Here is a 15337-nt window from a genome sequence, read left to right on the forward strand (position 1 = left end):
AGTTTAGGCTGCATGCCAGTCGTGTTCCCAACAGGCTCGAACACGAACAATGGTGAGGACAGCACAGCCCGGGTGGTGTTTCCTTGTGTGAGGGGGAACCCTCTCGATGGCTCTTAATGACAACAGCTGAGCAGGGGAGGAACTAAATAGGCCACATAAAGCGATATCAACATCCTAAGCAGCTCTTAAAAGTACAGGAAGGGCAAAAAAGGGTGCATTTTGTACAAAGTCTGGACCCAAAAGCACTAACCAATGATGCAATGGGAGCAGGGGTTCCAATCCAGCTTGCTCACATGGCCAAGTTTGATGGCTGCCAAATTATGGGGAAATGTGTCTTTAAAAGTTTTCAAAAACAAAAATTCATTGGTGAGAATGGAGGAGGCGTGGAGCGGAGACCCAAAGTCCATAAATGGACAATGGAACCTCCCCCCACGGAGGGGTCGCAGGGAGGGGTAAGTCGATCAGGGTGCAGTAGAGCATTAATGGGTGACTCTGTTCCCTGGAGGCCTCCCTCCCCCTCAGCTATCATGACCTCAGTGCCGTCTCCCAATCTAGACTAGATGGGAGCATGTACATAGGTGTAGCCAAGAGATAAAACTCACAGCACATGGAACTCAGGAAAAGGAATGGGAAAAGAGATACCAAAAGGGTATGGGAAGGCGGGGGAGAAGTGAGGAGGGAGGGGGCACCGATCGCAATGAATAGCACATAACCACACCCCCCCAGTCAGGGGGGAGAACAGCAGAGACCAGAGGGGAAAGGAGACAGCAGTCAGAGTGAGATTTGAAAGTAATCTACAATCTATCAGGGGGTCATGAGGGTTGCGGGACGTGGAGGGTAAGGAGGGAGGGAAAAAAGGAGGAGCTGATCCCAAGGGTTCAATGGAAAGTAAATGTCTAGAAAAGAAAAGTGGAATATATATATGAAGATGTTGGATACAATTGATGTACGGTTTGTAACAAGTGTTGTAAGATCCCCCAATAAAATGAGGAAAAAGGGAATAGGCAAAGATTTATAGAAATCATCTTCCCCACGTTTTATACTTCTTAATTTTCATCTAGTTTATTTACTTAAGAAACCAGCTTAGTTGCTCCTATTTGAATCAGTCTCCTCTGAAAATTTAATTGTATCAAGAGGACACTTTGTACTGTTTAAACTCATGGTCAATTGATAAACATGTGTCTTTTTTATATGTACATTGGATTATCCCAAAAGACAGAGAGATAAATTGGTTTATAGAGGGGGAGAAATATTTTTAAAAGTTGGAAGAGTCTGATTATGTGAAAGCCCTTAAATATTGATATGTTAATAATTTATTTCATTAGTGCTTACTAAATTTATATGGATAATATCTGTGCTTTGAAATCACTAAAATCTCAAAAAATCATTTGAATATATAAGTAAAAATTGTTTTCAGAATAAAATGAGTAATATTTAAAATAAAATTTGAAAAAAAAGTTTTCATTGTGACTGCTTAGAAATACTTTTTGAATTCCTTTGTCTATAGTGTGCAGGTACTAATACACTAGAAACATTCCCTATGGCGAGGTGGCTGTGGCCAAGTGAGAGGTAGAACATAGTGACAACTCTCATCCCTACTTTCTAAAATATCCCACTAATATAGAAATTATAGGAGAGAAAGTAAAGGGAAAATTACCCATCAGAAATAAGATGCTAGTCTTATTTTTGTTTTGTCCATCTGTGGTGAACAACACAAATTTCAGTCCCAATGCACTGATGAATTTCCACATCCCAGGGATCCCTGTTCTTGCAGCCAGAGGTAAGACTGAAAACAGTCTGTTATTCATTTATATAAGGAGCTTTGGTGGCAATGTGGGATAAGTGTTGGGCTGCTAACCACAAGGTCTGAGGTTTAAACCCATCAGCCGCTGTTTGGGAGAAAGATGAGGTTCTCTGGTTCCATAAAGATTTACAGTCTCAGAAATCCCAGAGAGGGTCATGTGATTTGGAATAAACTCGATAGCAGTGAGTTTGATTTGATTTTATATTTAGAGGGTAAATGTGTTTATGTTTCTTTTGGATTAATAAAAATTGACTGGATGTCTAAAATACATTATTTTAGCTTTATTTAGTTAAAGGATTTAAATCACTATGAAGAAAATAGCAGAGTAAAGAAAAACGGCCTTGCTTCTGACTGATAATTTCCCCACCACATTCTCTACTCCATTTTCTACTTTATAACAGATAAAAATACACCCTATAAAATAATAGTAGTATGGCAGGGCACAAGGATGGTGAGGGGAGAGAGCTGCTAGTCTCGATGGAGGGGATGGGGACAGCGTCATTGCAAAGGACAGACCTATCAGACGGTGATGAAAGCAGGAGGAGCTGCCGCAAAGCCAGTCAGCCACATGTAGTGCGTTTTACTTCAGAGGCTTGGATTCAGCTCAAATATCAAAACAATTGGGATCATTTATATGGACTGCTGAATTTGAAAATGAAAACCAGTAAGGGAAAAAATCAAAAGTTTGGAGAATTAGCCATCGACATCCTTTAAAGGGACTTATGACTTTTAAAACAAAGGTAATGTCAATCAATAAAATGATTAGATTTGAACCATCAAAAACCTTATCCAAACTGGCATAGTGGATCAACATTTAGAACTTTTTTTTAAGAAAAAGGATATAATATCAATTAGGGACTAGGGTTTCGACAGAGTTATTAATAGAAAGAAATAGCAAATTTATTGACATAGAAAGTCACAAAAATGAGTTATTCTTGGGTAATATTATTTAGTGTCTGAAAACACACACATAGAGGCTATCTGTGTGTGCCTAACTGGCAAAAGAATGGGTTACAAACACACACAGTCCCCTTTAGATGTGCCCAGTAGAGAGCTGATGGGTTGACTTGCCCTCTCCTTGCAATGCAAAGCCAACGCCTCTACAGTTCCAAATGACACTGTTTATTTATTTGCATTTCTCTCAGGTAGATTTCATCTGGATCCCAGACTACCAGACAAACAGACACCGGATAATACTTGTCTTCCATTTGTCGAGTGACAAACCGCGTGCTCTGCTTTGAGTAGGCCAATCGACGTGGCAGTTCAGAGTCCCAATGAAGTAATGTCAAGAAGCCACTTGGAATCTCTTTCTTGAAGTCAGTGTTGTCCTCTGGAATGATTTAGACGGGTATTGTGAACCTAAAGCACCAAACGACAATGCTTACTAAAAGCGTGCAAATGCGACTTCTCAAAAGGTATATACCTTCCATGTAGATGGTACATTGAAGTCATTGAGAGAGAAATGTCCATCAATTTTAATGTTTTTAAACAAAGAAATAATCATATGCAAACAGTGCCATTAAGGGTCCAGAGAAGTACAAGGAGTGCCCCATCCCAAAGCCTCAGTGCTGAAGGTTGGAGTCCAATTTGCAAGGTTATATCGTTTACCGCAAAGTCCTGGGACAGGGAAGAGGGGACCTGTGCTAGCTCTGCTCTATCACAGCAGGAGGGTCAGTGATGTTCCCTAGTGTCTGGAAGGCCCTCTCCGAACCTTGACTCTTTTTCAGCCACAGAACAACTGTCGACAGTGCAGTAGCTCCTACTGCTTTTGACTTATAACCAAAGGTAGGTAAGAAGACGTATAGCCAGTTAATTGTCAGAGAAAAAGAAAAGAAATCTTTAGAATTCCTTCTAAAGAAATCTCTGTGTTTTTTGTGTGTCTGTGGTGGTCACTTTGAGAGAATGAAAACAAACCAAAAAAAGAGCTCTGACCATGAAAAGCAATGGCTGTTACCAAGTACAGTATATATTCGAATATAAGCCGACCCGAATATCAGTCAAGGTACCTAATTTTACCACAAAAATTGCATTAAAAATGTGCCGGAAAACTTGACTTTATACATGAGTATATATGGTAATTAATTGACTAGAATCCAAGACCCAATGAAAGTAGTATTGTGTTCCTCTCAAGAAATACTCAGTCTGGTAGAAGAGACTGAACAGGGTCATGAGAGTAATATTCGGTGAAAAATGAAGATAGCAGATTTAACTAGTATACTTCCTCTCTAAACCTTGACATCTGCAAGCCCAGCAATCTCGTACTCTGGCGTGAATAGTGGATTCTTCAACACTTCTCAGCCTCCCTTCCAGTAGCGTCATCTACTGCCCTTTCACAAAGCCATATTTGTCAGTCTTCAGCGCCGGTGTTGTCCAGATCCTACAGGGTTCCATCTGGACTCCAAAGTCCACGCCTCTTTCAGGGAGCCTCTCTACCCACTAGGCCACCTGAATCTTAAGTTGGGTGGTCCCGCTAACCCACTCATTCCCCTCACCCTTTTCAATCTTCTGTACCAGACTGAATGTCCCTTGAAGCAAAGGCCACACCCATTTTAATTCTTGGATGTCAGCATTGAGCACAGGCTTTTGTACAGAGTAAGCCCCAGATACATAAAACAAAAACCAAACTCACTAGCATTGAGTCAATTCGGATTCATGGTGACCCTATACATAGTGAATATAAAGGGGCATGGCTGCTTTATCCCCACCCCTCAGTCCACAATTATGGTAATCACCAGGTAATGTAGGCTAATTTTTAGAGAAAGAACAGTTGTCTGTCACCGACATGATAACTAACACTGTGAGAAAACATATAAGAGAAAGAAAATTAGATGGCATAAGAGTTCAGAGGCATTAGCCTACGGAGAAATCTTAAAGGGCTAAAAAATGCCAGATACCATCACAGTATAGAACAGGAAGCAAAGTGATGTAAAAAGCGATAACCCCAAATTATCAAAATGTTTAAATTCTACTAGTTATTCTTGGATTATATTAGAATTTCTTATCTTAACATTTAACATCCTTTAAATTTCCAGTAGTCTTCACAAGTTTTGAGTAATGTATGCTTGGCGCTGCCTGGGTGGAATAAATGGGTAAGTACATGGCTGTTCGCTGAAAGGTTGCTGGTTCGAGCCTACCCAGATGCTTTTGAAAAGTCACAGCCATTAAAAACCCTCTGGATCAATTTTGAGTACACATGGGGTTACTGCGGGTCATACCCTCTAAAACCAACCAAATTCAAAGGCATTGATTCAAATAGACAACTCATAGGAACACTACAGAGTAGAGTAGAACTGCTCTTGTGCATTTCCAAGACTGTACATCTTTATGGAAGTAGAAAGCCTCATCTTTCTCCCATGAAGCAGTTGGTGGTTCTGAACTACTGACCTGCGGTTAACAGCCCAATGCATAACCTACTATGCCTACCAGGGCCCCTTGGGTCAAGACCTACTCAGTAGCAACTAACAGCAGCAACAATGCACCTGGGATTGAGCTAGATCCTTTTCATACATTTTCCCATAGCCACTTCACTCATGTGCCTGGTCATCAAAGAAACAGTTGAGGCACGAAGAGTAGCCAGCATTTCTAAGACCGCACAGCTCCTAAGTGGCAGAGGCAGGACCGTACAGGATATCTGCCTCCGGAGCTGCTCACTTCACCCCAAGACTATGCTGTGTCCATCATTGTTTTTGAAATTTGGAACCATACTGCTCTGTATTCAAACTAGAATTCTATTTTCCAAATAGTATAGTAGGCTGAGAATAAGTATTTCCCTGTAAACCTCCTAATTGTCTCATGCCTTTTAATAACTAGATTTTGGGAGAGAAATCATAAAATTTCATGTCGCAGAAAAGCATGTCATCTGTGTAGCAGAAATGCAGAGTGGCTTCCCATATGATGGTATTTCCTTTGTTTCCGGACCAGGAGCAGGTGAACATTTTTCCCCACTATGACTTAACAGGAATTAAATGCTGGTCGCCGCAGAACTGCGATTTGTCCCTAATGTCAGTCCACAGACCTCACATTTCTGCCACATCCCTGCATGTGGCTCGTGCAGGCGTATTCAAACAGATAACTGTTAGCGCCTCTTTCGTAAAATCGGGATTCCTCGAATTACATCATTGCATTTACATATAAAGAAAGACTGACCTGTCAGAAAACTTTGACCTGTCCACAAGTGACCTGCAAATTCCACTGAGGTCAGTGAACTTCTTCGAGGTGAGTCTGACTGTGGAAAGAAAAATAAAATGATGGAATGGCTTTTTTTCCCCTAAAATTTTTCTAAAATCTAATTTATTGTTAACAGATGACCTACTGGGAAAGCATGGGTTGTGCTTGGTCTGGAAAACTGATCCCCAGCACCAGTTCTTTCTCGGCGAGGCGAACGCTCCATACCGTCAGGTACTGCACTGAACACACGAGTTTGTGGATTCCTCCCTCTGTACTGAAGGAAGGACAACCCATTCTTGTTTCAAATGAATGCACTTCTTAAGTTCTTAGACACACACACACACACACACACACACACACACACACACACACACAGATACACGGGTGCTTCGATCATTCTCTCATTTACCCAGTCACTCACTCACTCACTGGAGAACATTATTTAGATATTGCTAATATGTAACGCGTGCGTATGGAGGCACTGAAAGATAAGGAACTCGGTCTTACAGACACAGGCCGCGATCCAGGAACTGCTGCATTCTGCTCCCCAGTCTCGGAGCCTATCGGGGGTAACCTGGTCCGCAAGGTTTGAACCGGGGACGCTCTGTGGTCTGTGCCAGTTTGCCTGCAACACAACAGCATATGACTGAGGACCCAGGTGCAGAGGGTACATCCTGCCACCACGCCCTTGACCTGGTCTGTTCATTGTAATCAGCCTTCCAAAAGAAATGCTTTCCTAGAGGGAGGTCAACTTCAGGAAGGCATAGGGCGAGGAGGGGACTTCCAGCCCAGGCCTGTTGTCCTAGCTGAGAAGTCCCTTTCAGTCTGGATCTCTCAGTGCGCAGCTATGCTCAGAAAGTAGCCAAAGATCTGGTTCTTATTCAAAGAGCTAATGAGTTACTGAAAGCAAGACTAAAACTTAAAGAGAAATCACAGTTTGATGTGGATTACAATAAAATGCTATGGTGTATGATCGGAATGTAAGCACTATAGAAATTCAGACCATGGCGTAATCAATGGGGGGAAAGCAAAAAACAGGGGCGCATTCATGGAGGTGGGAGAAAGGGAAAAGGAAAGTGGGAGTGGGTTTCAGATGCAGCCACAATATTTAAGAATAAAGTTAAAATGTGCAGGCACAAGACTAGATCAAAAGCAAAACTTTACAAAGATAATGAAGGATATCTGTGTATAAACATATATATATATACTTTGTGAGAATATTACATGTTGTGAAGGTGTACTTTTTCCTACATTTTAAAGAGATTAATGTTATGAAGTGAAAGGAGACCCAGTGCTTAGTGTTAGATGCCACGGCGTCGGCTCCCACCCACAGCGCCAGTGTGCAGCGGAAGGAGCCCTGCACGGTGCCATGCCGCACTCACGATCGTCCCTATGCCTGAGCCTCCGTGCCAGCCCGTCACGTCAAGGGCCTTCCTCTTTTTTACCACCTGTCCACTTTCCCAAACATGACATCCTTCTCCAGGGATTGGTCTTTCCTGACAATATGTCCAAAGTATGTAAGATGAAATCTTGCCATCTTTGTCTCTCAGGAGCACTCTGGCCTGTCTTCTTCCAACACAGATCAGTTTGTTCCACAACACTTTCAATATTCTTCTCCAGCACCACAATTCAAATGCATCGATTCTTCTACAGTCTTTCGTATTCGATGTCCAATGTTCAATGGAGAATACCCTGGCTTAGGTGAGGCACAAACCTTAGTCCTCAAAATATCATCCTTGTCCTTCAACACTTGAAGAGGGCTTATGAAGCAGATTTACCCAGTGCAGTGTGTTGTTTGAGCAATTCACTGCTGCTTCCATGAGCGTTGCTTGAGGACCTAAGCAAGACTAAAACGTAAACACCTTCAATCTTTTCTCCATTTAACATTTACTGGTGCCATTCTGAGGATTTTGATTTTCTTTACATTGAGTTACAAACCATACTGAAGGCTACAATCCTTGTTCTTGATCAGCAAGTGCTTCAAGTCCTCCTCACTTTCAGCAAGCACGGTTGTGCCATCTGCTCACCGCGGGTTGTTGATAAACCTTCCTCTAATCTTGATGCCGCATCTTCTGCATATAATCCAGCTCTGGTGATTTGCTCAGCACACAGACTGAGCACATTGGTGAGACAATACAACCCTGATGTTCACCTTTTCTGATTTTAACCCATGCAGCATCCCCTGGTTCTGGTCACGCAACTGCCTCTGGCTCCAACAGAACACCGAGACAAGTTCTAGATGAGCGCAATGAAGTATTCTGGAATTCTCATTATTCTCAAGGTTATCCACAGTTTATTATGGCCTAATGATATTCTATTTATTTATTTGACAAAACTGATTTTAAAGTTCATTTTGCAGCCCAGGTGAGTAAATTATAATAGAATTAATCATAAGAGAGCTGCTCCATAGGCAAATAAGGCATCTGGTTCTTGCAAAAGAGTAGAGATTGATAGTCTAGAAAATATACTACTTCATTTATTCACTATGATAAACATATGAAAGCTAAAATATTATAATTTTGACATCTAAAACCAGGAAGCTTTAAAATCCATACAGTATTGAAAATTTCAAGGCTGGAAATATGAGATAGTCTCATGCATTTTCAGTAGGATTTTAAATTAATAGACCATTTTGGGAAACAATTTGTCAAGGTGATTCAGAGCCTTAAGCATATTCAGAAGTGTGCCCTGATAGCTTTATTTCTAGGACTGCACCACCAGGAAACTGTTTAACCACACCCTTCTTCCCTTCTTAAGATTTATATCACAAGATGTGTAATACATATTATAATATTGAAAAGATAGGGGAAAGAATCCTGTCAGTAACATTGAAGGGTCTAATAAATGATCACATATCCATCTGATTATTTTATAGTCATTACAACTATGCTTTGAAAATCCTACTTGCACAGGACATCAGAATAATATAATCTGAAATATATCACGATATTGACAAACATACATGAAAAAGTGGTATGCTACCAAGGAGTAAGGCAATGCAAATGTTACAAGCAAGACACAGGAATAGACATATAGTCACAAAGATTCCTTGTAAGAAAAATACCAACGGTTGGCTGGTTGACAGTTTCTATGTGATGAGCAGCAGATGGTCTTGGATTTCTCCTCCTATTGCAGTCCTGCCCCAGTGAGCCAGAGTGAACCTGGCCAGCCCCGTTTCCAACTTGTCAACCACAGTTCATTAGTATCAAGGAGACCTGGGCTTCAAACATTACTGCTATGATTAACAAAGTATTGCCTGATACTTGACGAAATCAAAAAACTAGAAGACTCGTTCAAAATTCTGAAATAAAGGAACAGATGCATTCTGTTCTAATTGGGCAATAATCCATATAGTCAAATGATTTTTCCCCAAACTTCCTATATAGGATGAAACATCCTTAGACATAGGAGCAGAAACTAACCTGACTGCCATCGAGTCAAAGCTGACTCATCGGGATCCCCTGCAGGTTTCTGAGACTGTAACTCTTTAGGGCGGTAGGAAGCCCAGCCTTTCTCTGGCAGAACGCTGGTGGTTTCAAACTGCTGACTATGTGAATCACAGCCCAACGTGTAACCACTGCACCACCAAGGCTACTAAACTTATAAAGGCAAGTCATAAATTACACTAGACATATGAAGGCAAGTCCTAAAATTCCTGCCACTAGGTTTCAGTTCAAACACGCATGAGTTTATTCCCAAACAAAATTATGTTTTAAAGTGTTTCTGTGATCAGTGGATGGCTGTAGATCGATTCTCTAAACCATAAATTTGTCTTTGTCTCAGTGGAGTGGTAACAAAACAAAGGTCCAATCAAAACAGTGTCTTCTGAGGAGATCTGCTGGGCCAGTTAAGTTCAAGGCAGAAAGGTCAGCTGGAAAGGCCATGGTGACTATATTCTGGAAGTCCCAAAGGATGATCTTGTTAGATGTCCTCAAAGGACACCAGACAATCACGGCCCTATTAGGAAGAAGCGTCAAGAAAACCCAAACCTGCACTGGCCGGAAAAAGAGAGCCCAGGGATTTTCTTCCATCCCGACAATGCACTTGTTCAATCTTCCAGGGTCACAATGGCTGTCCCACAAGAACTTTCTGGATAAACAGACTCCATCCACTCGACAGCCCTCCTTTTGTGCCCCCCCCAGGCTTCCATTTTACTGCCAAAATTAAAAGAAGATTTAAAAAGAATACGATTTGGGTCTCCCAAGGAGATGGAGCTCGCTGTATTGAAGGAGTGTAATAGAAGCATGTGGAATTCTTCTGAGAAGGGTTGGAGAGACAGAATGGCCCCAGAAGTGAACAGACCTCAGTGGAAGCAATGCTCAGACACAATAGCCTTACACTTTGGTCGTTTTGTGGAACAACAATTTCTACGATTTTGTCATGGAGCCTTACTGTAGTGATTACACTCTGGGCTGTGATTCACATCGTCAGTGGTTCAAAACCACCAGCAGCTCCTTGGGAGAAAGCCTGGGCTTTCTGCTCCCGGAAACAGTTACTGTCTTGGAAACACCCAGCGGGGTGCTCTGAGTCAGCATTGACTTGATGGCATTGAGTCTGATTTTATAGGAATACTTTTCTACTTCCCCTTCTCCCTAAAGTACAGTAGGTATGTATTCATATTCCTTTTAGTTTCATAAACATACATAATTATTTTATGTCAGCATCAGAAGAAAATGAATTAATTATTGAATTTTCAAATAATTTTAGAGTATGAATTAGTTATTACTTATACAAATGAGGCAGTCGAGTCTCAGAAAATGTATGTGGCCAATCCAAGATCACCCAGACATCAAGGTCCCATTAGCTTAGCTGCCTGTGCTCTAGGTACTGTTGTGCGTTGAACTACGTCCCTCAAAAGATCTAGCCCACTGTGAATAAGACCTTATTTGGAAATAGGCATGTACAGATGTAATTATTTAAGATGAGGTCATGCTAGAATAGACCCTAATGCCAATGACGGCTATCCTTACCAGAAGAGAAAATGAAGACACACGAGAGTGCCAGGCGAGCATATAGGTAGAGACTGGAGTGATAGATCTGCAAGCCAAAGAATGCCAGGCATCGCCAACCACCACCCAAAGCTAGAAAGTCGCAAGAATGGGATCTTCCCCAGACCCTTTGGAGAGAGGAGGCCTCTCCTGACACCTTGACTTCAGACTTCCTGCCTCTAGAATAAATTTCTGCTGTTTTACACCAGCAAGTCTGTGATAATTTATTATAACAACTGGCCTGACCTTATCTTGTTATATACAACTAAGTGTATCACTGCAAGAAAATTACTCTTCAATACTCTAATTAATTAGTAAAAGGTCGACATAAGTTATGAGCGTATACTTGGTCACAATTCTCCATCGGCCTTACTTGGCAGGTGTCTCTCTTTCACGTAAATTTTAGTTCATATGCGAGAAGCAAGACTCACAGTTTTGTTCCCCTGAGAACTTCGTCGCTGTACACGTTGGGGGTTCTCAGTCTCTGAGACTCTGAAGTAAGAGACGGCAGTCTCCTGTGCAGGGGCGTTTTCCTGGAGGAAGTCGGCTGCCCTCGCACATCTGCGATTCGACTGTTTCGGTGCCACCTGGCGGAGGCAGCACTGGGGTCGGGCCCCGTTGACTTGTCCTCTTGTTCGTTGCTGGGGGAGACATCAAGTTAGTTCCGTGAATGGTAGTGGTTAAGAAGCCCTGATACCGCACTAGTAAAATTGATAGCCACTGGTTAATGGTTGGATACTAACCAAAAGGTTCATGGTTTTAACTCACCTAGCGGTTCCATAGGAGAAAGACATGTTAGCCTCATCCTTTAAAAGATTGCCTTCTAGCCAACCTTGTGGGATAATTCTACTCTGACACACTGGGTCAATATTAGTTAAAATAGACTCCATAGCCCCTAACAACAACAACAACAACAACAACAACAAAAATGCAGCCTAGAGTAGTGTTAGCATATGGCAGACACTCCTCCGTAACTATCATTCCAGTTTCAATTAAGAAGTCATTCCAAAGCCTCCATTTCACATTAAGAATTTACAGCTACATTCCCCTTTCCTCATCTCTTCCACCCTAATGTATAATAGTACTTATTTGTGGTTCAATAGAACTTATTTTAAGGAGCCCTGGAGGCATAGTGGTTATGTGTAGGGCTGTAATCCTCAAGGTCAGCAGTTCGAAAACACCACTTACTCCCTAGGAGAAAGATGGGGGTTTTTACTCCCATGAAGAGCTCCAGGCTCGGAAACCCGCAGGAGCAGTTTCATCCTGTCCTACAGGGCCAGTGTGAATCAGTATCAACTCAATAGCAATGAGATTGGGCTTTCTGGCTTTTGGTTTTATGGTTTCTATCAGAATGTTCTTGCTGGATATGGCCAAACCGGTTCCGACTCGAAACCTCGCCTCATCCCGAGCTATCCTCACAATGACTCCTACATTTGAGCCTATTGTTCACTGCGTCCATCCATCTTGTTGATGGCCTTCCTCTTTGTCACTAACCCCTCCTTCACCAAGCACAGTGTTTTTCCAGGGACAGGCAGCTCATGATAACATGTTCAAAGTACATGACAAAACGTCTCACCATCCTTGCTTCTAAGGAGCATCCTGGCTATTAGCGAACACGCTTTAGTTCTTCCCAGTATTTATCCTTCATGCTTGGGCACATCTAAAGCATGGGATGGACAACGATTCATGCCCCTTATATTATTCAGCGCTCAAATTTTCCAGCATTGGTTAGTTATTTCTTATACATACTGTGTTCTATCTGCGAAATAGGTAGGTCTCTGCTGAAGTGGTTTAGCTTGAATTGTCATCACACCATTCAAATCACTGTAAAAATTGTTGGAAAATCGATGAATCTGACAAAAATGAAAAAGTAAACATTTTTAAAAACCCAGTGATGAATCACTGTTTGGAATAAGCAGAAAAATGCAACACACTCAAACTGGCTACTTTGATGAAATGTCACCACAGGGACCATATTTAATAAAGATGGGTGAAGAGAAGAAGCCAATAAGGAGTAGCCTAATTCCCCAAGGCCTGTTGCAGTGGAGAATTATGATCACACCTCGGCCTGTCTTGGGAGAGGTTCATAAAACCTAGAGGGTAGTTACATGGAGAGAAGTGACACCAACCCACTGTGACCTGGCAGGGAAGGGACATGGGAGTTATTAGGATTTGTACTTCCATGCCGTGAGCTCCTACATCCAACCATCAAGGCAGGGTGTCTTCTGATAAAATCGGTGTGATCCGCCTCCAGGGAAAATACAGAGTGAATGAGGAAGAGGGATATGGACGCGCAAGATGAAGCTATGTCTGCTGGTCCTCAGCCTCCTCTTAGCTACATTAGCTGCCCAACTTATCTTCCTCAAAGGAGCTTGATTTAACCCATGAATTAACCCAAGCATTAGGTCTAAGAGGCTTAAGTCTGAATCCCAATCTAACTACTACCTTGTTGGTGATCTTGGAAAGATTATTCAGTTATGAGTACTTGAATTTCTTCATCATTAAAATGGACATAATAAGGCCCTATCTGAGAGTTATTTTAAGAGTTAAATGATGTAACATACATGGACAAGAGAATTATTAACTGTTTCTTTGGTCCCCAGATATGACCAACACAATTTAGACTATGATGAACAGGAATGCATTTGTGAGACCCAATTTCACTCTGTTTAATGAACAGATATTGTAACCACTCCTCAAATTTCCTGCCCCCTATTGGAAATATGTAAAGACTAAGGGGAATAAAATTAAGATCTATAATTACCATTAGAGAGCTCTGACTACTTCAAAATTGGCTTTATTATCACTTCATCTTTGCTTTTATTTGTATTTATTTATTTTCTTAAAGTAATGTGTATCCAAAATAAAGAAGTGAAACTACAAAATAGTTTTAAAGCTTTTAAGATACCATATTTCTAAGATCTCCCTATTTTTCTTGATATTTATGATTTATATTTTATAGTAAACCAAGTGGGAAATATTGGGTTGAGCCTATCAGAGAATGAAACCCAAATGTACACACCCCTAATTTTCTTTTGACCAGCAAAAGGGAAGATGAGTTATTGTAAAGGCCTTGCATTGGGAGTAAAACAAGTCTGTGCAATATTCCTGTTTTACCCTCTGGTTCCCAAAGCACACGCCCTAATTAAGACCTGCATTCTTTCTGTTTTAGGGAGATATGCTGATTATTTGGTCCTGAGCTACGTGCATATTCTTGCCCTTGCCATAAATAGCCTTACTTTGTCTTCTTTGCCAGCAGCCATGGTGATGCAGTGGTTACATGCTGGCCTGCTAACCCCATGGTCAAAATCACCAGCTGGTCAGTGGGAGGAAGAAAAAGCATTCTACTCCCTATGAAGAGTTACCGTCTCCGGAAGCCACAGGGGCAGTTCTCTACAGTCCTATAGGGTCACTGTGAGTCGGAATTTACTACAACAGCAATGAGCTCTTTGGACTGTTTTTTCCTTCAGTTAGACAAATCTTACCTCTCACCTAGCCTTTTGTTCACATCCTGCTTAAGGTGTGCTATTTTTCTTCTTCACCCCACAGCACTTAGGATTTGAAGCATATTCGATTGTAATAAAACAATTTAACTAGCATCTGATTATAATTAAGCAGACATTTACTGAATCTCTACTATGTGTCGCACACTGTGTAAAACATCTTATCTTTAAGTCTCATAGCCGTCTGCCTCAAAAAGCTCCCAGATGATGTTAGTAAATGGTTGTCAGGCATCAATTCTTTTACACTGACTCTTCTCATGGTGTGTGTGTGTGTGTGTGTGTTGGGGTGTGTGACTTGCATTGCTTGGGCTTGATTGCCTCGCTAGTCCTATTCGTCCAACTAGATTGGATGTACCTTCGACCAGGCAACCTGTCTATTCCCTGCTCTCCAGCCCCTCCCCAACAAGAAGGGCTGTGTGCAACAAACCCCACACTCTTGAGCACCGCACAAGTCACCCGTGCACAAGCTCCCCATGTCTAATCCCGGCTTCTCAGAGACTTTGAATGTGGGTGAAATTCAAGGAAAAATTACTAAGTGCCTCCGAAATGCCAGTAAGGAGAACACATGTATTTATATGATTTATCCTCACAATAAATACTTGGCCTAAGTATTGTTATTCTCCTTTTACAGGTAAGGAAGCAACATTTAGAAAAATAAGGCAAAATATTCAAAATAATATCTCCCCTAGGCTTCTGGATTCCAGTCCTCTGCTGTTCCTAATGCTGGACCCTCTAAGCCCCGAGCCCAGTGTTCTCCAGACATGCCCCACCGTTCCTGCCTCCATGCCTTGGCTTGCCCTAACACTACCTTCCTGACCTTCTCCCACTCATGGAATCTCTTTCTTCACCTGTCTGCTCAAATTTCACCTGCAACC

General features: G+C 41.7%; 1 protein-coding gene across 2 annotated transcripts in view; it reads right to left on the reverse strand.

The window, feature by feature from the left end:
* Positions 1-2905: 2905 nt before the first annotated feature.
* FAM149A (family with sequence similarity 149 member A) overlaps positions 2906-15337 on the reverse strand; it is a 51813-nt gene continuing 39381 nt past the window's right edge. For both annotated transcript variants that reach the window (XM_075556793.1, XM_075556794.1), the window contains 6 exons: positions 12709-12812; positions 11391-11600; positions 6479-6596; positions 6117-6245; positions 5951-6029; positions 2906-3163 (listed from right to left, as the gene is read on the reverse strand). In XM_075556793.1, the coding sequence (XP_075412908.1) occupies positions 3090-3163; positions 5951-6029; positions 6117-6245; positions 6479-6596; positions 11391-11600; positions 12709-12812 (714 nt within the window). In that variant the 3' untranslated portion in view covers positions 2906-3089. The remainder of the gene's footprint in view (positions 3164-5950; positions 6030-6116; positions 6246-6478; positions 6597-11390; positions 11601-12708; positions 12813-15337) is intronic.

This window comes from Tenrec ecaudatus, chromosome 8 (genome assembly GCF_050624435.1).
Source record: "Tenrec ecaudatus isolate mTenEca1 chromosome 8, mTenEca1.hap1, whole genome shotgun sequence".
In the NCBI taxonomy this organism is placed as follows: domain Eukaryota; kingdom Metazoa; phylum Chordata; class Mammalia; order Afrosoricida; family Tenrecidae; genus Tenrec; species Tenrec ecaudatus.